Source organism: Engystomops pustulosus, chromosome 6 (genome assembly GCF_040894005.1).
Source record: "Engystomops pustulosus chromosome 6, aEngPut4.maternal, whole genome shotgun sequence".
In the NCBI taxonomy this organism is placed as follows: Eukaryota; Metazoa; Chordata; class Amphibia; order Anura; family Leptodactylidae; genus Engystomops; species Engystomops pustulosus.
In genome coordinates, this window is record NC_092416.1 from 138,470,695 (window position 1) to 138,497,895 (window position 27,201).

A 27,201-nucleotide genomic window follows, 5' to 3' on the forward strand; every position below is an offset into this window, starting at 1 on the left:
CCATCCTCCAGGGGTACAACGGATCCCTCTTTATCACACAGCTCTGATTATTCTCTGTGATAATTATGGCTTGTGCACCTGCATGTCCATCACAAGACCATGGACAGATTTCTATCCACTGGAAGTAGAAGGTGTCTATAAAAGAAAAGCAAGCAGAGATCTAGAAAACCATGTGGAATTGATACAGAAAGTACAGAAAATTGGATAATTTTTCCTTACACAAACAATAGAACTAATTAGCTAAAAGTGGACAGCCCCTTTAAAGTTTTCAGCCATTCATGAGGAGGGGACAGAAGTACTAGCACACTGATACACCACACTCAGTCACACAAATAAACATTAATGTTGCTATAATATGCTCACATATCTAAATTTAATATCAGAATTCGAAAGAATTAGTGGTCACAATGTGAAGTATTCATGAAGAATTTAAAAGTTAACTCCATTTACCACCATAAGAACCTCTGCTTCTCTCGTTATAATATATTAGACCAAAACTACATTACATTCATGGATGAGCAGGAGTTCCTGATAAATGGAGAAAGAAATTTATATTTAGGAATAAGTTCATCTGATGTGAAGTTCCCCCTGTCCCACTGTCCATCATATGTGGGACGGCGCAGTTCTACGGATCTAAGGAAATGGGGGCGGAGATAAACGTCAAAGTTTTGAATCTCACGGCGATAGCTCTGCATTCCACACACCGGAAATGTGCGTTCCAGATACCGGAAGTGTGCATCGCAATGTTGGCTCGGGCGGCCGTACAACGCTGGATCCGTGGCTGTCTGTTTGGCTGATGCAGCGGAGGCTTATACTAACGATTTATGGTGAATGTCTTTCCTGTGGTTATACTCTGTAGCACAGGCCATATCGTAATCTACTTCTTTTCTGTATAAACGAGTCGCCTTTAAGTGTTCTTATGACTTTTGGGAGGACTACAAGATTTAGCATGTCCTGAGAACAGTTTCCTTTGCAGCCACTGTAATACTAATCAACCTTGCCATAGGGATATATCCTGCTATAGGTGCTCAAGTGTAACCAATCAGAATGTTCCTTTCTAAATACAGCTGCCTTTTGGAGAATTCAAGCAGCTTCGTGATTGGTTGGTTTGGGCAACTACTCCATTTTTGCCATTTATACGTTTAGCTAAATTCTGGTACTGATTTCCTTGTAGATGGAGGGACTAGTTGGGCTTCATTACACCCAGGTGCATCTCCAGTTAAGCAGGCATTTAAAAAGTGGAAAAAAAAAAAACATAGCTGATTTGTTTCAAAATCAGTGCTACAACTGCTAAGGGGTTGCTGGTGGTATTTCACTGCAGCTGAGCTGCTATATTATCCACAAAACAGGCTGCTATCAGAAGGAAGTAAGCTTCTTTTCCTAGTTGCTGCCATCATTTTAAAAGTAAATTTTAGAAGGAAGGAGGAATAGATAACAAATATAAGAAGATTACCACAGTCGTGATGGATTTTGATGGAAGATTTCCTTTTGAGATCTGATTTTGTTTTCATCTCAGTCATAAGGTCATAAACCAGAATCTATGTCAAACGTGTGACCTGTAATGCAAATTAAATCTCCATAAATGTTGTTTAGTTTTGTGAATTGCTGTTACACATCACCCCTGGAAGTGCAGTCTTCAGCTATATACTAACTAATTACAGTACTTGCATTGTACGTTGACCAGTCAGGCTATCCTACAGGATTTAATTTGGCTTTCAAGCTTTTCCAATTGCACAATTTAATAGAACTGCAAAAATCACTGTATTGAGTGTGTCTTGTAATTTTAGCGCTGGTCGACGCTGTGCAGCAGCACTCCATTCACACAAGGCACTCAGGTACTTTTATTAGCTTCCCATTAGTCTTATTCTGGGGATGCCAGTATTCTATCCTATGATTAAAGACTATAGTAACCCCTTTAAAGGGAATTTGTCACAAAGAAAAATAGGCCCCATGCACACGAACGTCCAAAGGACGTAGTTGCGGCCGTACATACGTCCCCCATAGACGGCAATGGCCATACGGAGCAATACAGTACCGTACATGTGCGGCTCCGTACACGGGGAAAAGATAGGACTATCTTTCCCCGTGTTACGTACCATGCGCAATGCATCGCTATGGAGAGGGGAGGGGTCAGCGGACGTTTGCACGCTCGGCTGTGCGGGCATACGTTCGTGTGCATGAGGCCATAGAGAAAGAGTAGGTGAGCAGATTTGTAGGCAGCATATAATAGAGCAGGAGGAGCTGGGCAGATGTAGTCAGCTCAGCTCCCCCCTGCTCTATAATATGCTGCCTACAGATAGGACACTATGTACAATCTGCGGGCAGCATATCATAGAGCAGGGAGAGCTGAGCTGACTGTGTACAGTGTCATATTTGCAGGCAGCATGTTCTAGAGCAGAAGGAGCTGAAGAAACCTACGTACAGTGGCAAAATCTGTGGCCACTGATCTATACAATTCCTGCCATGTTTTACATTACATTACCTGCTTACTAAGACATTTTGTCTTTCCAGGCTTTACGATTCCAGAACCTCTTCTCTGGGTCTGAAGATTTTGATGATGAGGTAAGAGTGGATTCTCTTCTCCATGCTGGTTTTATGTGAATGTGTGTTTTCAGCTGCAGAATTCCAGAGATCTAAAATGTTATGCCTTTATGCCCCCAAATCTATTTTACTAACTCCTGCCTTGCCTTACTACACCTACACACTATATAAACAATAGACATTTAAAATGGATTGCCTGGGGGAGGAATAACTTGTGTGCTTTCTTCCAAAAACAGTTCCACAACTTGCAGTGGTTTGTGCTAGCAAAGCAGTCCTGGTATTCAACCCCCAGACAACCCCTTTAAAGGATTTTCTAAGCACTTTTACTACCAATGACCAACTCCTCTGTGGTTTATCAGGCAGAACTGCAAATGCAGCTTTAATTCCCTTCTATGAGCGCTGCACCTGCAGTGTGGGGTATGGATACTCTACAGAGCTCTCTGGTTACTGCTCCGACCAGTGCCGATTTGGTTTAGTCGTCCAAAGGTTTTGCCACATGTTGTGTTTTTGCACTGTTCTAAAACATCAGTTTTTCAGCCCGTTTAAAAGCGCAAGCATTTTTGTATGTTCACAATGTGTTTGGCTGGTTTTAATCTGTTTCACAGCTGCCTACACTAGAAAAGCAGATAAACAAGTTCAAAGCTGCCAAACACATTGTTAAAACATTCAAAAACATATGCGTTTTAAACGGACTGAAAACACATGCTTTAAAATGGTCCAAAAATGCAACCTGTAGCAACACCCCAAGGGAAATGGCAAGTTGCCTTTCAAGTGTCCCTAAGTTTTCAATAAACCTTGTATGAATCAGAAATCCAGTGTTTGTACACGAGGAATTACATTGTTTTTGGCCATTTTATATGGCATTATTGTGGTTTCTGGAGAAGACTTCAATACATGGAAGTTGGAGTTTAGATTTTGGTTTTAGAATAATTTTTTTTAGTTGGTCCCATGAATGAGCATGGATGTAGCTCTTTTAACTGATCCCAATGAGCAAACAAGGGCTGGGGTGCCTCTACACATCCATTATGTGGGGGTCCCAGATGCTTGACTCTTTACTAAAGGACCTACACTCACCGGCCACTTTATTAGGTACACCATGCTAGTAACGGGTTGGACCCCCTTTTGCCTTCAGAACTGCCTCAATTCTTCGTGGCATAGATTCAACAAGGTGCTGGAAGCATTCCTCAGAGATTTTGGTCCATATTGACATGATGGCATCACACAGTTGCCGCAGATTTGTCGGCTGCACATCCATGATGCGAATCTCCCGTTCCACCACATCCCAAAGATGCTCTATTGGATTGAGATCTGGTGACTGTGGAGGCCATTTGAGTACAGTGAGCTCATTGTCATGTTCAAGAAACCAGTCTGAGATGATTCCAGCTTTATGACATGGCGCATTATCCTGCTGAAAGTAGCCTTCAGATGTTGGGTACATTGTGGTGATAAAGGGATGGACATGGTCAGCAACAATACTCAGGTAGGCTGTGGCGTTGCAACGATGCTCAATTGGTACCAAGGGGCCCAAAGAGATGGTTGTGCGTGAAAATCCCAGTAGATCAGCAGTTTCTGAAATACTCAGACCAGCCCTTCTGGCACCAACAACCATGCCACGTTCAAAGGCACTCAAATCACCTTTCTTCCCCATACTGATGCTCGGTTTGAACTGCAGGAGATTGTCTTGACCATGTCTACATGCCTAAATGCACTGAGTTACCGCCATGTGATTGGCTGATTAGAAATTAAGTATTAACGAACAGTTGGACAGGTGTACCTAATAAAGTGTATATGACTTATCTTGTGTTTTTTTTTTTTTGTTACAATGATGTATCTTCCATTTTCTTGTGCAGGATTTCCTGTCTGTGCTGGAGGATACAGACCCTAGTAATGTCAACCGTGAACCCACATCTGTCAACCTCCGGCCCATCCCTAAAACCAATGCTGAAGACTCTGGGCTAGCAAAGGGTTCACCAGCGCAGCAAGTGGTTACAGCTGAGACACTAAGTGCACCCTCCTCAGTGCAGGACGTGGATGATGATGAACTATTGTCTTTATGCAGTGAACTCGAAGCGGAGTCGTCAAACAATCAACATCAAGCCTCAGCACCTCATCCACAATTTAGGAGAGCTAAGCAGACTCTGCAACAGATTGAGAAAAACCCCACTAGTTCTCCATTCCAGTTGCGACCATCTAGAAGTAATCAGGATTTGGGACCAAGACATTGTCTGAGTGATATCACTGCACAGTCACAGCATCTACATTTCAATTCCAAACATCCCATAAACCACAATTCTTGTGTAAGTGGTGGAGGAAATGGACCTTTTCAGTCTCCAGTTCCCACTGCTAAAAGGCCATGTTTAAGGACCAGTCTGGAGCCCCAACCTGTCACCCCTGTGAGAGGTGCAACCTTCACTAACCCTAGACTCAATTCTGTCACCAATATGTCACCCACTGCATCGGGCTTGAGGAATGTATGGCAAACTGGACCAGGCAACTCTCACCCTGTACCAAGGACTCCACTGTCCTCTCCTTGTCCACCTCCATCTAACTCTTTACAGACGCCTGTGGTAACTAATCATCTTATTCAGCTTATGACTGCAGCTAATAAGACACCTAAGAATTTGCCTTGGGAGACACCTCCACCTAAACAGAGGAGATTTCCAGGGCCAGCTGGACTCCTTCCTCAGCAGGTAATCTGTTCACTGGGAATTTTTTTTTTTTTTTAGACCAGCTGAAGTCCTGCAGGTCTAAACTCAAGGACTGAACACATTGCTCAGGATGAGATTCCTTGCATCATAAAGAAATATGATGAAAAGACTCCCCGACTGCTGGCTGTACTGCAGCATCGGTACTATCAGAACTGTTACAGTGCCGTTTCTCTGAAATTTGTTCAGTGTGTGGGACCAGACCAACCTACAAGTCATTTTCCACCAGCTGAATGTGTTCATCTGCAGTCAGCTGTAACGGGGTTGGCCGCTTTACCTCATGTTTTTGTATTGTGTGTGTAAATGTGGGGGGTAGGATATTGGGTTATTTACCAATATTAAGGCCACGGTCACACGTACCGCTAGATGTCCGTTCATAATGCGACGCTAGCGCAAAGGGGCGGTCCTCGGCCCGAATGCACATGCGTTTCAGGGAAACGCATGCGATAGATAAGCCGTTCGCGTGCGTTTCTCTGAAAACGCATGTGCTTTTGGGTACGTGTGACCGCGACCTAATAGTTCTGCTCTGCTTTCTTGATATGTAAAGTGAAGCCTCCTGTCCTTTACCTCATCAGCCAGAGATTCCTGTCCATAAAATGGCCGCAGATGGAGGGTCATGTGATCTCTCTGTCCATGAACAATCACCAGTTAGAAATCACATGACCCTCCATCTGCAGCTGTTTTTTGGATATGAATCTCTGGCTGATGAGGTGAAGGACAGGAGGCTTCACTTTACATATCAAAAAAGCAGAGCAGAACTTCTAATAGATGTATATTGGTAAATTACCTCATATCCTGCCCCCCACACTTACACACACATTACACAAACATAAGGTAAAGTGGAAAACCCATTTAATTGGTATGTTAGAACTGATTATATTTTTAAAGAGAATCTGTCATCAGTCTTTGAATTTTCCCCATGTCCCCACAGACAGAAATTAGCATATCGGTTTTTTATAACACTACTGGCATTTGTGGTAACAACGATAACTTGTATTAAAATTGTCTCCACTGCATCTGCATGAGGGGGAAGGAGTGACCGGGAGAATTTTTATTTTGCAAAGTGACAGATGATTGTTTTCGGGAGCAGGCGTGGGGGACTTGCCCTGAGGACTCATTTTTTTTATTGTCTGAGGACATGGGGGCGGCTCAAAAAGCGTGTCTGGTTACCTTTAAGGGGTCCTTCAGACAAACTTTGTGTTTGCAGTTTCTTTAATAGTACTTCAGTTTTGTGTTTAGTTTGTTGATATATTTCACATGATATGGAAATCTGCCATATGATATGAATGTAATGTTTAGATGCTGACTCTGTACACGTGTATGTAGTCCTCCGCCTTTAATGGGAATTCAGTAGTCTCCATAAATTGTCTTGTTCTTCTGTCGAGAGTGGTAGACTTATGACTGGGCAGTGGTCCAGACATCACCATCAATTCAAGGACTTGCCGTTATATATTGCCGCGTTCAGGCAACATGACAAGTCACTATGCAAACGGGCAATGAGTGTGAAGTAATGGACACCAGTGCCAGCGTGCTGGCCTGCCATCTGCTGGCTGAAGGGAAAGTGCATGGACTGTAACCTGATAAACCTTCTATGCCAAATGGCTTACTCCAGTACTGTTGTCCTTGAATAAAATTTAGATTTCTCTCTGTCCCTAGGGCAGTAGCAAAGGGCTGGATGAAATCCTGGTTTCCACTCCTCATACCCCAAGCCATGGGGCATGTGCTAAACTACATAGTAAGGTAGGTCTTTCTTCTACCACCGCTGACACTAATGTATTCTCTCAGTTTGGCTGTTGATGATCAGTTCATGGTTTCTGATCTGCAGGAAGGCGAATCCTCTCGGCAGCCAGAAGAGCAGTTTATCAGAGGTCCCTGGGCCGCTATGAAGACTGAGCTATCATTGGATGAAAGTGATCCCACCTGCTTCCTCCACACCTACAGCGTGGTCATGGTCCTGCGCAAGGTGACCATACAGTAACTTGTCGTCTTAATTCTGCTGAAATATATAATTATATAACTTGGCTCTGTAATACCAGTTCTGAGCCACTGATCTCCTGACAATATTTACAGGCAGCTCTCAAGCAACTCCCAAGGAACAAAGTCCCAAGAATGGCGGTAGCCCTTAAGATGCTAACTCCAGCCAATGGCGATGCCAGTGCAGTGTTCAGAGACCCAACAGGTATTAAAAGTGACCCTCTCCTAATTCTTCTACACTCTCTTAGCCCGGCTGCCCGTGAATATATTTTGCCTGTGGAAATGGACCCATTTGCTGGTCAGATCCCCAAGACACACAGAGGAGTGAATTTGGAATCCTTGCTTCATATGGAATTACAATGCAAGGATGCCTGCCGGCTGACTGAGTGGCACGCCCAGAGTGACTCCTTGCATCACATGTCACTGTCATGGAATGACTCCCGTTCACTGCACTGTGTTTGGTCAGGAGGATCTGACCAGCACATGGGTTCCTTTACAGAGGACTTGGGCTACATTCACACGACTGTGTGCACGCCGTGCATCTCTATGGAGAGGGAACGGGTCACCCCTTCTCCTCTACAGCGTGCTGGGCGGGCGCAAGGTTGGATCTTTTCTCAGTGTACGGAGCGGCACCGTATCGCCCCGTGTACCTATTTCTGTCTATGGGGGACGTATGTACTTCCCCAAGCTTGCAGACGTACATACGCCCCCCATATGTCCATGTGAATGAATCCTTACTCTATGTCTGCACTTCTTCTTTTACAGCCTGTTCACATTAAAGAATAATATTGTTTTTGCTCTTCTGTAGGAGAGATCCAGGGCACTGTCCATCATCTGCTACTAGAGGAGCGAGAGAGTGAACTGAAGATTGGTAGTGTCCTCTTATTGCAGCAGGTACTTGTAGTCACCTTTATATACTGGCTTTAAAGAGGGGGGTTTGGATAGATGGGACCCAACACTGCTTGTTCTCTTTTGTTATTTATCAATTTTTCCTTTATAACATTATATGGGAACCTTAATTGTTTGCATCCAGTAATGGGTACGGGTCATGGCTATAAGAGCTGTGTCTTGTAGTCTTGCAGTGAATAACCTCTACTAGCGCACATTTTTATGCTTTTCTTTTTTGCTTCCACAGGTCGGCGTGTTCTCGCCTTCTCATCGTAATCATTATCTTAATGTAACACCGAGTAACCTGGTAAAAATCTACCCCCCTCTAGCGGAAGGTGTGAAAGCCAGGGTAAGGAGGGAGCGTGAGATGCATTGGTGCTTGAAAAAGATGATCCTTTCCTGGAAAGGGTATTTTATATGTATATTTCTAGGAGGAATTACTGTGGAGCAGCGCTGTGCCGAGTTCTAAGGAAAAGGTAGAATTTGAATATCAAGTAAACATTTCTGCTCCTTATTTTTATCCAGGTTCCCGGGCCACATGATGATGTAGATTTGAACAGCAACCAGACACAGTCACCACCCTTATCTAGGAGAAATCATCCAAGTAATATACTAACATCTCCTGTGCCTTTGTCCGTCACATCACACACTGGAACCTCTGAGCCACCAGTGTCCCACAGATCCTCAGCAAGTCCTTATACATCCCCCAACACACCCCAGTCAAGAAATGTCCAACCACCAGCTACCAGGCTATCATTCACCGCAGAGCAGCCAGAGATGCCACAGCCAGATTGGGACCAGGGTGAGTGAAAATATCACTCTGCTTTTGCCACTTTTTAAATGGGGATGTCCAATAGATTGAGTCTATGGAGGTAATGTTGATAGTCTTTCCATATTCTGCTGTTTTGATATCTTCATCTTTACATGATTCTATTAATGTATATGTTATTTTTGCAGATGACCTTGATTCGCTGCTCTGTGACCTCCCAGAAGATTAACACTTCCGACTTCTGAACCAGTCTTTGGATAAGGAGTCCCTAGTATTGAAGTGTCAGACCTTGGATAATGAATGCTAACTTACATGAGATTTGCTTCTCATCTGCTTTTTTAGTGATGGCTCCTTGTATGTATTCATAAAATAAGCAGCAGTTAAATGTTCCAGGAGGAGCAGCTTTGGAGAAAGTTCACTTCTCCATTGTTTGAGTTTTCTCCTGCTTAATGGAAATCTACTATCAAAATCAGGGATGGATATACCAGGGACACTTAATCATAGATCCAGACAGCATGATTGTGGTAATCTTATATTTGTTATCTATGGCCTCCTACCTTCTAAAATCAACTTTTACAATTATGCTAATAAGCCTGAAGGACTCTGGGGGGTGCTACCAAAGCCCACCTGTGCAGCAGCTTTATAGACTTACACTATCTCTCCCTCCCTCTGCTCCCTCAGCACTTCCCCCTACCTCTACCTGATGTAATATCACTGGCAGCAGAGGAAGTTTCAGTACACAGTGGGAGAGGCAAGTGCTCATGCTAAACGTAACAGCCTGTGAATCTGCAGCATGGAGTGGCCCTGGTAACACTCTCCCATGCCCGTCGGGCTCATTGGCATGATTTTAACAGTTGATTTTTAGAAGTAAGGAGGCCATGGATAACAAAGATAATATACTTATAGATCAAGGCACCATGACTGTGCTTCAGTGTCCCTGGTTTATCCATGCTTGATTTTGATGGTAGATTTCCCTTATGCAGGAGGAGATCTGTAACCAGGCATAGGAGCATTTTTACTACATCTGCGCTCCTGGAAATATTATCCGTTGCTCAAACACATAACAAATGAACACTTAAATTTCAATGGACATTTTCAATGCACATGTATAGTTTCATGTGAGCATTTTGTGCACCAATATAATGACCGTTTATAGGTTAGAAAAAGCTAAAGTGCTGTCCATCCAGGTCGGGCAATGCTTGTGTGCAGATGTCCCTCTTGGGCTGGCCTAATGACTACATAACAGAGAGTTATTGCAAATGCACTTCTTCAGCTCAAGGTTTTTTACCCTTTGGACAACATGCCCTGACCGCTCACATAAGGTCACACGTTATTTACCACTACTAATACAGTACATTTTCATCCACCATTCTGGGGGCTAAAGAGATTGGGATTTTGCTTTACAAGCTTTAGAAAATAAGTGGTCAGCATTCAAATGAAAGCAATTTGGGTGCAGGCAAAAGTGAATCCATATTCTATATGCTTTGTATCCTGAGCTCTTAATAAAATGAATTGTTACTTTTGAACTGGACTATGAGTTATAAGTACTCCAGAGCCGCCTTGTTTTGTGGATGATGGCTGTACCTTACAACTACTCCGCATGCTTCATCAACACACACAATAGTCAGTCGGAGGTGTAACCTTACAATGTATTCAGAACACCTTGCGTTTACATCAAGTTAACATTAGGTTTATACAAACACAAATGTTAACAGCAATGCAATCAAAACGCTATGTAAACGCCGCTTGTTTGCAGATCCACATCAGACACTTATACAATCTGCAGCAAGTATCCATTCTCAGGCAGAATGAATCTGCAGCGCATGTTCTAGAATCCACAAATTTTTCATGGAAAAATCAGCTATGGATCCTGAAACTGTTCACAACCTACATCAGAATTGCATTTAGAAGAACAGCGGGAAGGAGCTTCTCCTGTTGCAAAAGCATTTGGGGTCAGGAAGTAAGAGCCCTCTTTACGGAGACTTTGCCAATTAAGACCCCGTGCATGCGTGTGGTGACTTGTAGCCATTGATGCTCGACTAGGGGATTCTGGGAAATATATGCATATGTTTTTCCATAAGTTTTGCATATTTCCCAGAATCCCCTAGTGCATCATGAATGGCTAGTCTCCTCACTCCTACAAGACGGCCTTAATTGGCAAACTCTTTGCCCTGACCCTAGTCAAAAACTTCTCAATCTGCTAAACCAGTTGCCTACACTCTACTGAAGTCATGCATTCACATTGCTGTCTACATTTGGGAATATGTTCCTTATGGTTTGGCATTAGTCCTACATCTTAAAGTAATGATTGAGCGTAATAGGGCTGCATTACAAAGTAGCATAAGAGGTGTGGTTTTCTTTTCCTAGATGGGGCAAATTTATTTGCATGTTGCTAACAAAGTTACACATCCACTACTCTATACAAGTATAAATGGGGATTGTATTCCTGCGAGATGTTACATCTAGATTTAGGTATGGCGTTCCGCTTTTAGCTCCTGTTGTCTAGACAGGTCACATGAGCAGCTTTCATGTACAGCAGGGACTTTATACAGGCGCCGGTGGATACTGTGATGTGACTAATCATCGTTATATAAAGTAGCATTATTTTTAGAGATGAACTACCTGCTACATTATATTTGCGACTAGATCTATCTGGCATTTATAAAGATACTGATGAAACCACTTCTATGGGTGATGCCACACGTCCCATTTTTGGATCGTTTTAAAGCATGCGTTTTCAGTCTGGTTAAAAACGCATCAGTTTTTTAGGGCGCTGTCACACGGGACGTTTTGGCTGCGTTTGCAAACACAGACCAAACCGCACCCATCGGGGCAGGCTGCGGCCCGATCGCATCTGCGTTTCAAAAAGCAATATGTGAACACGGCCTGTGTCTAAAGGGAGACCAAGAGCAGCTGCAGGAAATATGCGCAATGTTGGTGCCTGTGGACAGACAATTATGTGCAAATGCTTTTGTCACTAATATTAGTAACTGGGTTCTATGTAACTAAGGTACAGCTAGTGCAAACCAAAATATAAGCAAGTATGGCATCATCTAAGGGTGCTGCCACACGCTGAGTTCTTAAACCGTTTTTTAACGGACTGAAAACGAATGCGTCTTTGAATGCTTACCATGTGTTTGGCTGGTTAGAACCTGTTTATCTTAAATCCTGGAAGTGTAGGCAGCTGTGAAATGGATTAAAACCAGCCAAACGCATGGTAAACTTACAAAAACTGATGCGATTAAAAACTGATGCGTTTTTACTCCCTTTAAAATCGGTTCAAGAATGCCCTGTGTAGTAGCACCCTACGAAGTTAAAAGGAACCTGTCACCAGGTTTTACCCCAATAAATTACTAGACCCCTCAGGTAGGGTATGAAATGTCGTTTATAGAATTCCTCCCCTTAACGCCGAAGCCACTTTTCACCTTCCTGACACGGCCCATTTTTTTCAAATCTGCCCTGTGTCACTATAAGTGGTTATAACTTTGAAACGCTTTAACATATCCAAGTGATTTTAAAAATTGTTTTCTCGTGACACTTTGTACTTCATGTTAGTTTAGAAAAATGTTGGTGGTATGTTTTGCAAATCAGATATTTGGTGAAAATTTGGAAAAATTCTCGATTTTTGAACTTCAAAATGTTCTACTTTTTCCACATATAGTCATAACAGCAAAAAAAAACTTAATAACTAAAATTCACAGAATGTCTACTTTATGTGGACATGGTTTTTTATGCATACTCTTATTTTTGTAGGATGTTATGAGCCTTTGAACGTTAGGTGCGATTTTTCACATTTTCATTAAAAAACGCAAAATCCTGCTATTGAGGGACCTGCTCAGGTTTAAAGTCACTTTGAGAGGCCTAAATAAAAGTAAAACCCCATAAATTACCCCATTATAGAAACTACACCCCTCAACGTAGATAAAACAACTTTTATGAAGTTTATTAACCCTTTAATTGTTTTACAGGAGTTGAAACAAAATCAGATACTATTTTGAAAGTAAATTTTTTTTTGGCTAAATTAATGTGTTTTTCAAAAAATGGACAAATTCTCAGTGGATAAAATACCAAAACTCTCCACAAAATTTGATACTCAATCCCTCCCGTGTATAACAATACCCCATATGTGGTGGTAACCTGCTGTATGGGCACACGCCAGGGCATCGACCCATTCAGAGCAGATTATGCATTGTCACTTTTTATTGGCTATACAATCTTTATTTTTTTGGCAATTTGGACATATAAGGGCTTATTTTTTGCGACATGAGATGCACTTTACAAATATTTAATTTTAGTGGCTCATTAGGTTATTGATGAGATTTTATTAACTCTTGAATGTATGGGTGAAAAGAAAATTGTCAATTTTGGTTTACTTTCTTTTTGTATTTTTTGGGGATCGTACACCGTAAACTAAAAATACTATATTATCTTTATTCTTCAGATCACTATGATTACGGTGAAACCTCATTTATATAGTTTTTCATTTATTTTTACAATTTTACTGGGGAAAAAACTAATATAGAGGAAATCTCATTTGTTTTTGCATCGCCATCTTTTCGAAGACGTAACTTTAATAGTTTTTGGTTGGCAGAGCTGGTTTAGGGCTTATTTTTTACATGTTGAGTTGTCGTTTTCAGTGGTACCATTTTAGCGCACATAACTTTTTTTGATCACTTTTGAGAACATTTTTGTGAACAGATTTTATGAAAAATGTACATTTTTGGCGAGGTTTTTCATGTTTTGTTTTTACGGCGGTCACCGAGCGGGCCCAATAATCACTTTATTTTATTTAATTCTTTTTATTAATAAATGTTTTTAATGGTTTTAACTTTTTTAACCCCTTAATGACCGCCGTATCTAAATCAATATTGAACCCGCTCGGTGAATGACGTAAAAAAAACCTCAAAAAACTTCCCGTAATATACAATTTTTCATCAAACACCATCACAAAAAATGTTCTAAAAAGTGATCAAAAAAAGTTAAGTTCCCTAATATGACACAACTGAAAAGAACAACTCTTTTCACAAAAAATAAGCCCTCAACCAGGTCTGACAACAGAAAAATACAGAAGTTATGGCCCTAAAAAGTTGTCAATAGTAAAAACAATGCAATATTCTCCAATATTGGTTTTGCTCAGGAAAATTGAGCACAGATAAGAAAAACTATATAAATGAGGTATCACCGCAATCGTAGTGAACCAGAAATTAAAGATAAATATTATTTTTATGTTACGGTGAGCGGGGGGGGGGGGGAAATGCTAAAAATCCAAATTAAAAATTGATGATTTTGTTTGTGTCCCTCTTGAAATAGTTAATAAAATCTCATGAATAAGCTATACACCCCCAAAATGAATTATCTATACATTGTATCTCATCCCGTAAAAAATAAGCTATCATATGTTTGCATTACCAAAAAAAATAAAAATTTATAGGTTGTACAATGTGACAATACAAATCTGCTGTGAATGGCGCCTCCATTCATTCTATGCTCGGCCGTGCGCCCATACAGCAGTCACCACCACATATGGGGTATCAGTACACTCCGGAGGAATTGGGCATCAAACGTTGCAGTGCGTTTCATCATTTAATTTATTCTGAAACTGTCAGTTTGGCCTAAATGAATGTATTTTCCAAAAAAAATCCATAGTTTCTAAATCGCAGGTCCATATTGTTTTAACCGATGTGAAACACTTAAAGGGTTAATGGACTTAATAGAAGTTGTTTTACATACGTTGAGGGGTGAAGTTTCTATAGTGGGGTAATTTATGGGGTTTTACTATTATTTAGGCCTCTCAAAGTCACTTGAAAGCTGAAATGCCCCTCAAAATGTGAGTTTTGGCAATTTTCATGAAAATGAGAAAAATCGCACCTAAAGTTCTGCGCCTCATAACATCCTAGAAAAATGAAAGGACGCATAAAATATCATCTCAACATAAAGCAGATATTCCGTAAATGTTAATTATCAAGCTTTTTGGGTAGTTTTACTTCCTGTCTGGAAAGCAGAACATTTCAAACTTGGAAAAAGAAGAATTTTTACAAACTTCTGCCAAATTTTCACTTTTTTTCAGAACTAAACGCAAAACTTAGCACTTAAATTTTATAACTAACATGAAGTACAATGTATCACGAGAAAACATTCTCAAATTTATCTTAAAGCATTCTGAAGTTGTAACCAATTATCGTGAGACATGTCAGATTTGAAAGATCGAGTCTAGTCATTGAGCTGAAAACTAGTGTCGGTGATAAGGGGTTAATTTACTTTTACAGGTTAGCTTGAACAAGCGATCCACTGATCGCTTCTTGCCCCGGCTTCGTTCAGGAGCCGGGTCCAGAAGTTTGACGTAATAGTTCTGCATTTTGCGGGAACGCACCTCCCGTGATGCAGTACTATTACGTCAAATGTTGGGAAGGGGTTAATGGGAAAACTCACATGTTTACCTATATATCTTTCTCAGGCAAATATGACGCTTCTCATCCCATTTTCACATGGGATAAGTCAAATAGTGGTTGCAAGAGTTGTGTACAGTCATGGCCAAAAATTTTGAGAATACTACAAATGTTAATTTTTACAAAGTCTACTGCATCAGGTTTGATAATGGCAATTTGCATATACTCCAGAATGTTATAAAGAGTGATCAGCTTAACAGCAATTAATTACAAAGTTAATATTTGCCTCGAAAATGAACTTTTTCCCCCAAAACACATTTCAACTTCATTGCAGGCCTGCCTTAAAAGGAGCAGCTAACATGGTTAAGTAGGGAGCCATTCAGGACCCAAATGATCCAGCTCACTAAGAAGAGCCAGACGGCCCTTTACTTTAGCCTGCAAAGGGACACTATTACAATCTTTTCAGCTCCCCCTGCCCTATAACATGCTGTCTGCAGATAGGACACTATGTACAGTCTGCTCAGCTCATCCTGCTCTATAATATGCTATTTGCAGATTGTACACTGTCATGTGAATAAGACATGTGAGTGAATTTAAGTAATCTGAATCCAAGGTGGTTTAGTCTCTGGAGCTGGGACAGGATGAGGTTTTTTGAGTAGAAGACAGCAATTTAGTGACATTTTTATTATATATTTGATGTTAAATGCATCTGCACATGCTCCGTAGGGAAAATGTAGTGAAACAGGGACCTGATAGGGACAAGCGACCCCATAATGATATTTAGGAAGGTGACACTGCAAAAATATGTTTACCATGTGGAGAAGCTGAATTCTCAGTGTTATAAATAGGACAGGGCTCCTCTCTCTCTCTCACTGACTCTCTGCAATGAGGCTCTGGGTGCCTGAACTGCAAGAGAATGATAAAACCCATTTAAAATGGCCAAAGAGACCTTTCCCTTCTCAGCTGCCACCCTAAAATCCCTACAGCGGCAGCGAGAACAGCTGGAGGATGAGGAACGGAGAAGGGCAGTGAGAAGTCAATGTCTCAACCGCAGATTCCTGCCTGAATGCCGGCCATCATGCCAACCTACCAACCGAAGACGCCAATACTGCCGTGATACTGCCATTCACAATGCCCTATATACGGGAGATGTGGACAGGATTAAGGGGATATTCAAGGAAGATGGGTCAGCAGATGTGTTGGTGGAGACTGTCACTGAGGAGCTCCAATGGTCCCCAGAAATGGGTGAGAGAGTCTTTGGGGGTTCTGTTCTAAAAAGTATAGTAAATAAAGAGCTATAATGGGTGCTTTCTGTGGAGGCTGATCAAAGGCTGCCCAAAATATGTCCCCTTTCACATGGGAGTTGGATCGGAGTGCTATCAGGGTTTGGTCAGTTAAAAACTGACATTTTCCATCAGTCAGAGTTTGGTCAGTGTGTCAGTTTTTAACTTGTGTTTTTGATCAAATTCAGTGTTTTTCAAATGCAGAAAACCAGCATATAATAATATGCGTGGAAAAAAGTCAGATAACTGGTCTATATTTTCTGTGGCAATTGATCAGTGAAAATCGCATTGCACGTGCTTGTGTCTCAGAGTGCAATGCGTTTTGATGCATCTCCATAGACTTGTGTAGGGCACTTTTTCACGTTTAAAAAAATATGCAAGTCTGGCAAAACCTATTGTGGAAGGTTTATCATATGCCGGTGCTCATGTTCCAGTGTATGACAGAAGCACAGCCCTACTGGTAGGTGGATGTTCCGGTGGCCAAAACTATGCCAAGTGTAGTTTTGGGTAAAAAAAGTGAACATTCAAGGTGAACGTTAATACCAAGTGTGATTTGGTTGCATATACCGGTAAGTCTAATAAGGTCTTGTGGGAAGCAGGAGAAGAAAAAAGCCAGGTATGACAACGCGCTGCCTTAAATAGACGCGTTTTAGCAAAGGTGGATTAGAATAATTTATTAGGATGTTTAGTAACATGGATAACGTGTTTCAGGGGCAGACTGTCCCCTTCATCATTCATGTGGAGCTGCACCAATTCTCAGGAATGCCCTTGCCCCGGCTATCAGTCTAATACCCAACCTCCAAAGTTTTAACCCCTTAAGGACGCAGATAGTTTGCACTCAGCCCACTTTTTTTTTTTTTTTTTAAATCTGACTCTTCGTGTCGTAATAACTTTTTAGCACTTTAACTGATCTTACTGATTTTGAGATTGGTTTCTCGTAACACATTGTAGTTTATATTAGTAGTATAGTTTTGCTGATTGGTTGGTTTTTTGGGGGGGTAAAAATTCAACTTTTTAGGAAAAAATGTGAAAAAAATTACAATTTTCGAACTTTCAAATGTTCTTTTTTTTTGGACAAAAAGTCAAACCACAAATTTTTTTTGTTGAAAATTTGTGTCATTTGTCTTCTTTCTACTTCCATAATTTTCTTTTACGTTTGCTTATTTTTTACGAATTTTAGAAGGTTTGTAGTTTTAGTAGCAAGTTCTCAAATTGCGTGCACCACTACCTCCTCCAAATATGCGTGCACTACTACATCCTCCGCACACGGTGTGCACAACTACATCCTCCACACACGGAGTACGCTATTACATCCTCCACACACAGAGTATGCTATTACATCCTCCACACACGGAGTGCACTACGGCCTCCTCCGCACACTGTGTGCACTACTACCTCCTCCGCACACTGTGTGCACTACTACCTCCTCCGCACACTGTGTGCACTACTACCTCCTCCGCACACTGTGTGCACTACTACCTCCTCCGCACACTGTGTGCACTACTACCTCCTCCGCACACTGTGTGCACTACTACCTCCTCCGCACACTGTGTGCACTACTACCTCCTCCGCACACTGTGTGCACTACTACCTCCTCTACACACAGCGTGCACTTAAACCTCCTCTACACACTGCGTGCACTACTACCTCCTCTACACACGGCGTGCACTACAACCTCCTCCACAAACGGCGTGCACTACCCCTACCTCTACTATCACAACACACTTACAAGTGTGGTTGTGGGGGGAACTGACAATGGGGGTATAACGCAGGGAAAAAGTGACGGTGGTGGAAATAACGCATGGAAAAACTGACAATGGGGTTGTAATAGTGATTGTGCAACAGTATCTACAGAACAGATCACACGTATCTCTCCAACACCACCCGATACAGAATGGTAAACATAGATCAGTCACAATCTGTCATGACTGAGACCACCCGCCCCTTATATTCGTCACCCTCTCACTGCGCTCGAAGTCCGATATATCAGACGCGGAGCGCTAGGGACTCAAACGTGCTCTTAAAAACTATCCCTTTAGGCAAGCCTATCACACTCACTAACTGCATGAAATGTCAACTCTCTCTTTACTAACCCAACCTGTGTCCTCCTCGATTGTTGTCTGATTCAAGCAGCAGCATTTTTATTTATTAAATTATTTTATTCTGTTTCTTAACCATAATACAAGCTCTTATGCCTCTTGTGTCATCCCCTTTTCCTCATAGACAGTAAGCTCTCACTCCTATTGTTCAATATGACTGTTTGTACTCTGTTAGGCTACATTCACACACATGTATGGGGGACGTATATACGGTCGGTGTATATACGTCCCCCATAGCCGACAATGCGCGCACGGCGCCGCGTGACAGCGGTAATGTGCAGGACACGTGCGGCACCGTACCGTTCCATAGCCGGGAGAAAGATGGGACGTGTCCTATTTTCCGCAGAATATGGCGCTGTGCGCCATATATCGCTATGGAGAGGGGCCCTGACATGTACTACAGTATGGCAGGCACAGTGTGGATGTAGCCTTATGTAGTACTTTATTCGTATATGTCCCCTATGATTTGTAAAGCGCTATGGAATACGATGGCGCTATATAAATATGGTGGACACCATTTAATATCTTGCAGTATGGTGCTTTTTGGAGGAATTATATGGAGATTGGGAACATCAATCTGTGGCTCTCTAGCTGTTACAAAACAATATCTCTCATGCCTTGTCAGCCATATGGAAAAATACAGATCCAATGTAAAGCCATGTTCCTTCACAAAGATCAATGATGCCTATGATAAAGTTAATGATTACATTGTGCAAAACCTTCAGTCACGCTCTTTTTACCTCTACAGCTAAATATATGACTCCAGGAATCAAACATAGGGAGAAACCATTAGAGTATTAGGCAATGAGGTTCTCCAGGATCTTTTAAGGGAAGCCTGCCAATTGAAGACATTCCTCTTCCATTAGGACATCTGTATGACCTGTTACGAAAGCACAACTGAAAGAGTGCAGCTGCTCCCACTACCCAAACCCGCGGCTGAATTCTTCACAATGGGTCTTCAAAGCCCACATATCCTCAGGCACTTTCCAGTATTATAGTACTATACATTTAGAAATGCAGAAATGTATTGGGGCCATAATACAACCATATAACCTATTAGCTATTACTCAGGGGCATAACTACAGGGGTAGCTGCCAAAGCAGCTGTTATGGGGCCTGCCGTAAAAGGGGGCCCTAGCATCTGGTGTATTGGGTGCGCACATGCTGGATGAATGTGTGTATATGTTATGTCATGAACCCGAGTTCACACACGGGGATACCTACTCTATGGAGTCCCAGAATTTAGCCCTTAAGCTCCGCCCACTTCCACAAAATGGCATCCTAACGCTAAATTTACTCCACGCAATCTCAGCACTCCGTCAATCCACTGCCACCACTCACGAGTTACTTACGCAAAGAAGGCCGTAGGCCCCCTCAACCACACAGACAATGCACCCTGATGATAACTCAGCACATGCACTCACTACTTACACGATATTACAATTATAAATTCACACAGAACATGCAATCGCTTACTACATGGACTATGCTAACAATGACCTCTGGTAACGTGATTCCCTTCAGAGACTCAGATTCTTTAAGGCTACAAGCAGAGCCTTATTAAAGGAACACTTTAATTTATATTAAAAAAAAATACTGCACACTCAAAGAATAAAATTATCAGATAAAATGAAAAAGTTAAAAACAATACACATACCATACTTACAAACAATTAGAATAAAGGAAACAAAAAACTCTTGCTATTGAAATAGGAAGAAATTCTTTGGCCCGAGGACGGGACATAGACAGCGATCCAGTCTTCTAGTGTGATAGAGTCCTCAGAACTGAACCAAAGCCATGTGGCTGCTTTACCAATTTAAACCCAGTGGATTTTTTACCCCCACCCCTGGCTGTGATGTCACTGTAAGGGGAAGTTTTTTCTACCCCCCCCCCCCACACACACACACACACACACATCAGTGAGGTACTTTCTGGGTCTGTGGTTTTATTAAAACCCCACAACTCTTGATTGGAAGATGGCACTGCTGCCATGGTGCCATTGCTTCCAACCAACCGGGTACGTTTTTCCCATTAACGCCATACCAAACTGAGGGTGTCTTAGCCTAATATCAGGGGTGTTTTGCTATTAGCTTCCAATTCTAGCTCCAGTACCATATCTAGACCCTATAACTGTCCTGTGTAACTGGGGACCCATAATTTTGAATTATGCCCCAGTTATGGACAGCTATGATATTCCCCATTGTCTAAGTTTTAGAGGGAAAAAAACACAGTCTGCTGCTTCTTTCATCCCCCCTCCTCCGCACACTGGCCTAAGGTGACAATTCCACCACTTATGAAGACCATGTTCCTCTGATCAAACAGAGACTCCCTGGGGTGTTAGAGACACACTGCCAGGCTCCTCTTCCTGGCTGGTTGTAAAAAGCAATGTTCAGCCATGCTCTGGCCAAATGGAGCCTAATGACTCCTAACAGGACAGAATGAAACAACACAAAAGAAAAATAAAACAAACAAACTGTAGGGTGGTAATATTATCACATGTTATATGTCTTTGTATATGCTTCACGGGTATGTATGGTACTATTTGTGTGTATATTCTGTATGTATATATATATATATTGGGTATATACTATATGTGTGTTGATGCTGTATGTATATAAGTGTATAATGTTTGTATATATAAGTGTATAAATGTGTTTGATTGTATCTCACATGTGTGAGTATACAAATATGTATATTTTTTAAGGGTGAAGGGGGGCTATTACTCCAAATCCAAATAATTACTACCAATTATTTAACTTCTTTCAGCGTTGATATGTGCTCTCTTCCCAGGTCTTTTTTCATTGACACCTAAAAAGTCACACACTAGTCCACTGCGTATCACTGCTGGTCGGGGGTATTCAGAGTGTGTGCGACATTTGATATGCCGTGGAGCAAACCCCAATACTATAGCAGGAGGACGTGGTGCCCTTCATGACTCTTGCGAGGGTCGCCATGTGGAATGTACTCGACTGTTACTGAGTCGTGGAGCAAACCCCAATCTCCAGAGTGAAGATGGACTGGCACCCCTCCACCTCTGTACCACCAAGGAAACACTAGAGTAGGTACCTAATAACAATTGCTACTGGGTACATGGTTGATGTCAAGCATATCTTGATGATGGAGCATAATTTGGCTTGGATATTATTACTAGTAGCTTGTATAGTAAATAATGTCAATGCAGACCATACATTGGTGTGGGGTATAATGGTGTAATGGCTCCTCCATGTGCTTCCTGGTGCTGGCGCCCCCTGCAGCCTGCGTGTGTGTATAGGAGAGATACAACAGCTCCAAGCAGTCATGTTATAGCAAAACATGTCCGGTACCAGTGTATATGATGTCTGTGTCTCACACATGTGTATGGGAGGATACAGCATGTCAGAAGATAAAGCACAGACACTTACAATGCTTTACTATACATTACACACAGACATGAGCAGGGGGAGGAGAGGGGAGGGGTAACAGGGCTGACATCACTGCCTCTGACCATGTGACCAGCCTTATTTACATAATAAAGAAACAATGATTTTACAATGATTAATGTATGAAATAACTAGATAAAGGCTGGGATGGGATCCTTGTGAGCTGCTCCAACAGGTAGAGGTGACAGAAATAGTGACAGAGACCTGATGACAGGTGTCCTTTAAATTGTCTCCTTCATGTCTGGGTGTATGATCTTCACTTCATCAGCTACACCTCTGTGTCCTCCCCTCCCCATCTCATTTTTGGACCGTTTTAAAGCATGCTTTTTTAGACCGTTTTAAAACGGTCCAAAAACGCAATGTGTGGCATCACCCTAAGGGCATGTTAATCTGATACTTCAGTGAGCTAATAGTCTGTCTTGGAAAACCTACACAGATTCAGTACGGATTGCAGCGAATAAAGAATTCTAGGGTTAGAACGTATCTTCAGGTTATCTTGATATGATATGTCACTTACATGAAAAGTATTTTAGTGATTTGAACTGTGCAATACATATATAACTGTTACTTGTTTTATTTCAGTTGTGCCAAATTGCTTCTGGAGTATGGCGCTATTGTGAGCCTTCCCTGCCATTATACCCGGGCCACTCCACTACATGTGGCTTCTGTAAGAGGTTTGGAAGAACACGTGGCGCTGTATCTGAGCCTTTGTGCTGACCCTTGTGCCCGTAATCGTGAGGGTGAGACACCCCTCAATGCAGCGTGTTCAGCTTGTGAATCCCCTCAGCACTTTGAACGTTACTTGAGGGTGGCAGAGATGCTTCTGAAAGCTGGGGGTGATGCTGGGATGCCAGGGAAGAAGGGCCATGGACCTCTCCACAATGCCAGTTCCAATTGCCATCTGAGGCTGGCGCAGATGCTTCTTGACCATGGGGCATCAGTTAATGTGACAAACAGTGCTGGTTATACACCTCTGGACTGTGCTTTGCAGGTGTGTTCAGATTATCCTGAGTGCAAGCCCCATCAGTTGGTACAGACGCTACTTAATCATGGTGCTACGCCCCCTAATATCAAGGTAAGCACAGGCTTGTATACATTCATACATCTTATACATCCTATAATGAAATGATTTACATATATTACTATGAATAATGACAGTATTCAGGGTTTTGCTTATTGGGGCATCAGGTCAAAAGCAGTCACACATGGGGGCCACGTAATCACAATGGCTATGATACTGTGTTACAGCCTCTGGTGGCAGATTTTGCAATCCAAACACAAAGGGCATGTCTTCATACCCTCCTAGACATAACCCTTGTGCTATTCCTTCACCCAACACAGTTCCTGTAAATATAAATGAACCAACCAAATCTGGGCCCCTTTGCCCATAGCCATCACATCATATACAGGGTATACTATTGTAGCACCAATAGAAAAATCGCCTGACACCCTGGTCTGAGAGTGATGGTGGCTCAATATCCATCCCTGACACTCATACTTGTGGTAGAGTGCCAGTGCAGGAGTTCAGCCATTTTGTGCTATCTCTATTTATATTCTTTAACAGCAGTATGATAGATAAAGTTCCCAGGGAGCCATATGGAACGATAAATAGAATGAATAAAAGGCCATTTTCTCTATTGATGTGTCTTATATCTATAATGTGCCCACAGACGTGGAGATGCTGTGCTGCTTCACCTCTGGCCTTCGAGATCCTTCTTAACTCCTATGACCGAATTCCACCTGGGGATTCCTGGGTAGAAGTTGTGCCCACTGAAATATGGGAGGTAAAGATAGCAAGTTTTACTTACCTTTTCCTAGTCAACCCAATATCAGGCATGGAGAGCAGAAACAAAGTACATTCCATTGCCTCAACCACCAATTAGTAGCTACTACTTCCTACACTCTAACTAATGCACTAAAGGAGATAAATGAAACTTAATGTGTAAATAAATCATGGGAACTGAATACAATATTAGGCTCAGTTCACACCTGCATCAAGGATTTCTGTCTCTGTATTAGTAGAGCGTAGCGGAAACAAAAAACATAAGGTCAAGATACCTTCAGGTTATGTTTAATAAGGAAAACTGTACAATTGTAAGGCCTCATGCACACAACCGTGTGCTTGCCCGTACCCGATCAAGGGTGTAGCAAATGGGTGGGTGGAGAAGGGTATAGGAGTGAAGGCTCCTTATTCCGCCATTCTCTATAGGAAGACGAGTGCATGAGGCCTTCAATACTGGTGTATCATGCCAAATTATACCCCAGCCCAGAATATACATGGGGCTAAAGTGGCGTAGGCCAGATTATAGCCTGGGGTATAAAGTGGCCTAGGCCATTTTATACCCCCATCAGTAACCGTGTGATATACACAAGAATTACTTATTGTTTTCTACATTTTATTTGGGATTCAGCTCTAATAAATAAAGTGAGAAACCAAATACATAACCATCACGGTTAGGCTCCTTGCACACTGCCGCATGCAGAAGAGAGGAGTGGTGCGCGCTCCTCATCCCTTCCCTCTACATTGGAGGCCACTGGGATCGTTCATGGTGCTCACATGTGTATGGGGTCTGTGATACGGGTGCAAAGAGGCCTTAGGCTGTGTTCCCACATTGAGGTTTTCTGATGCAGTATTATAAGCATGTGTGGATCCTAATGGGTGAGAACATCTTACGGAGATGCTGCTCCTCTTATTATTTTTAATCCTTTCTTTAAAAGTCATTCTTATCTCAGCATTCACATTTATTTTATCTACTATTTATACATTTCTTCAATCACATTTTAATATAAAAAAACCTGTTTGCCTGTGTAGTGTGCACATGGCGCCAGCTCCAGGATTTGTGGAGCCCATTGTTCAAGAATCTGGCGCTCCCTGCACTGCTCTGACAGAGAGCACCAACTTTTTTGGTGCACCTTTAACATGGGGTGTGTGACACATTTATGTCGTAATCTGCATGATGAATGTGTCGCACGGTCCAACTGTGCCCATTTCAGTGCAGAAATTTTTGTAGCGTTGGGTATAGTATAGCCGCAACACGAGTGAGTCGGGTGCGACACATATGAGGTGCTGACGCTTCTTAAATACATGTGCAAGCAGTTTGCATGAGAAAGATGTGCAAAATATGCCAGAAAACTGGCACTGGGGCTTTAGTAAATGTGGCCCATGGTCTTCACATTGTTATACATTCTAAGAGCTAGGTCAGAGCAGCAGGATATTTATTGAAACGACCATACTGCTATTTAAGCCAATGATGTGTCTACTGAGCGTCCAATCAGACCATACTGCTTCCTGTCAGTTAACATAAACCTACTTTAGGGAGCCTAAAAAAATCTGCTGAAACTAGTTTTTCAGTTTTTGGATGAAAGAACTACGACAACACTTGGTATTCTTGTTATGGCTCGAAAGTAAGAATTAAAATTTTTTGTTCCCGTTACAGGAACACCTAACGTTTTATCAGTCAGTCCTGCAAGTGACAAATCAGCCTCGTCGTCTGCAGCATCTTGCCCGCTGCGCTGTGAGGAGTCAATATAAAGACCAGTGTCACCGAGCAATTCCAGAACTGAGACTGCCAGCTGCGCTCACTGCATACCTCATGCTGTTTCCAGAGGGCCTCATCCACTGAATCTTGTCACTTAGGTACATTGGAGTAGGGGCTTAAAGGACATTGCCACCAGGATGAAAGACTCTGTACAAATGAGGCTGAGGGCCTCCAGGCTTCATTAACACCTATGGAGCCTGGAGCCCCTCCGGCTCATTTGCATACCGTTTTTCATCCTGGTGGTAGATGCCCTTTAACTTCAGCTCCCCGCCTTCTTGACTTTATGCAGTAATTTTACTTGATTAATTTCTATTTCAGTGATTAAATGTTGCTGTTCTTTACACTGCCTCAACCTGATCAATGAGAATTAGATGGATTAAAAGAAGCTAAGATGCTGCAAAAGGTACTAGACCTAGATTGCGATGCTATTTTCTAGTGATAGGGTAAAAGCAATACTTCGGGGGTGATTTATCATACAGTGGCACTATGTGCACCATTGTATGATGTTACCTCTTGATAAATCACCATGGCCAACATTTTTGGCCGAACAGTTATGTGGTATAGCGTGTGCCTGAACAAGCGCAGGCTATAGCTAGACAGGAACTCCCTGCACCGGCCCTCTCAGCCGCCCGGTGCCACCCCCATTCATTTCACTTGGCATTGAGGTGGCGTAAGTAGGATATATGTGTCAGGAATTGCACCTATTTCAGGCCCTTATAAATCTGCCCCATTGAATATATGGAAATTGCCATCGAGTTTTTTTCCGTTTTTTTTAATCTACTGTATGGGGGTTAGTTATGATGGCTGAAAGCCAATTTTTAATTAGATGTTTAGAAACTGTCCCCCCATGCTTTACTACACTCATAATTCGGCGAGGATCTCTGGGGCACTGCACCGTACACATGGAAAAGATAGAGCATGTTTTATCTTTTCCCGTGTCTACGAGCTATTTCCTATGAAGAGGGGAGGGGTGAGCAGCGTTCATCCCACCTACTCTCCAGAGCGCCAACACACAGCGGGTTATGGCCGGGCAAGCACATGTTCTGCTACGTTGGTGTGAATGTAGCCTAAAAGATATTTTTGATAGGTTTAGATATAGTTTTGGCATGCTTACTAAATGTAGGCACATTTTTTGTTGCAGAATGATGGGTAAAAGTCAACTATTTTGCTTGAGGGGGATCCAATTCTTGCCACATGTTTGGTAATTATAAATCAGGTACTTACAGCATAATCTCTGTAGAACATATCTGATAGTAATGACTGGAGTCCCCCAAAAATATGTCAGGGCCAAATAGTAAAAACAAGATAATTTACTGAATGGTCATTAGTGTATTTTGTAACTATAAAAAGAGTGTTAACCTAGAGAAACTTTTTGTAAGAATGTTACAATAAACATTAAGGAGAAATGTAAGAACTGTCATATCACTGCCTGTCTTCTATGTATGACTATTGGACTATATAGTCAGGGTGGTACTACTCTGCCAGTCTGCACATGCCCGCTCATCACCACTTCCCATAATCTCATTCCAATCATGATGTTAAAATGTGAAGGAATATAGAAGCCCTTAAAACAATAGCACAATGAAGAATTAACACTCT

General features: G+C 42.1%; 2 protein-coding genes across 2 annotated transcripts; both read left to right on the forward strand.

Annotated features, from left to right (window-relative positions):
- Window positions 1-683: 683 nt before the first annotated feature.
- HROB (homologous recombination factor with OB-fold) lies at window positions 684-10,403 on the forward strand. The gene is made up of 10 exons (XM_072111312.1): window positions 684-827; window positions 2,512-2,562; window positions 4,392-5,231; window positions 6,903-6,986; window positions 7,072-7,209; window positions 7,317-7,425; window positions 8,029-8,114; window positions 8,356-8,457; window positions 8,634-8,910; window positions 9,066-10,403. The coding sequence occupies exons 1-10, from the start codon at window positions 825-827 to the stop codon at window positions 9,104-9,106; spliced, it is 1,731 nt and encodes a 576-aa protein (XP_071967413.1). The 5' UTR covers window positions 684-824; the 3' UTR covers window positions 9,107-10,403.
- Window positions 10,404-16,110: 5,707 nt separating this feature from the next.
- ASB16 (ankyrin repeat and SOCS box containing 16) lies at window positions 16,111-27,022 on the forward strand. Its single transcript, XM_072111315.1, has 5 exons — window positions 16,111-16,508; window positions 21,435-21,702; window positions 22,646-23,138; window positions 23,734-23,847; window positions 25,501-27,022. Exons 1-5 carry the CDS (start codon window positions 16,199-16,201, stop codon window positions 25,684-25,686), a joined length of 1,371 nt encoding a protein of 456 aa, XP_071967416.1. The 5' UTR covers window positions 16,111-16,198; the 3' UTR covers window positions 25,687-27,022.
- Window positions 27,023-27,201: the final 179 nt, after the last annotated feature.

Excerpts from the sequence above, each read along its gene's own strand:
- HROB (XM_072111312.1), top strand. Across the intron at positions 2,563-4,391 it reads CTGAAGATTTTGATGATGAG|GATTTCCTGTCTGTGCTGGA; the intron begins GTAAGAGTGGAT and ends TTTCTTGTGCAG. Across the intron at positions 7,210-7,316 it reads TGGTCATGGTCCTGCGCAAG|GCAGCTCTCAAGCAACTCCC; the intron begins GTGACCATACAG and ends CAATATTTACAG.
- ASB16 (XM_072111315.1), top strand. The coding sequence starts at position 16,199 with ATGGCCAAAGAGACCTTTCCCTTCTCAGCTGCCACCCTAAAATCCCTA. Across the intron at positions 21,703-22,645 it reads ACCACCAAGGAAACACTAGA|TTGTGCCAAATTGCTTCTGG; the intron begins GTAGGTACCTAA and ends GTTTTATTTCAG. Across the intron at positions 23,139-23,733 it reads CTACGCCCCCTAATATCAAG|ACGTGGAGATGCTGTGCTGC; the intron begins GTAAGCACAGGC and ends ATGTGCCCACAG.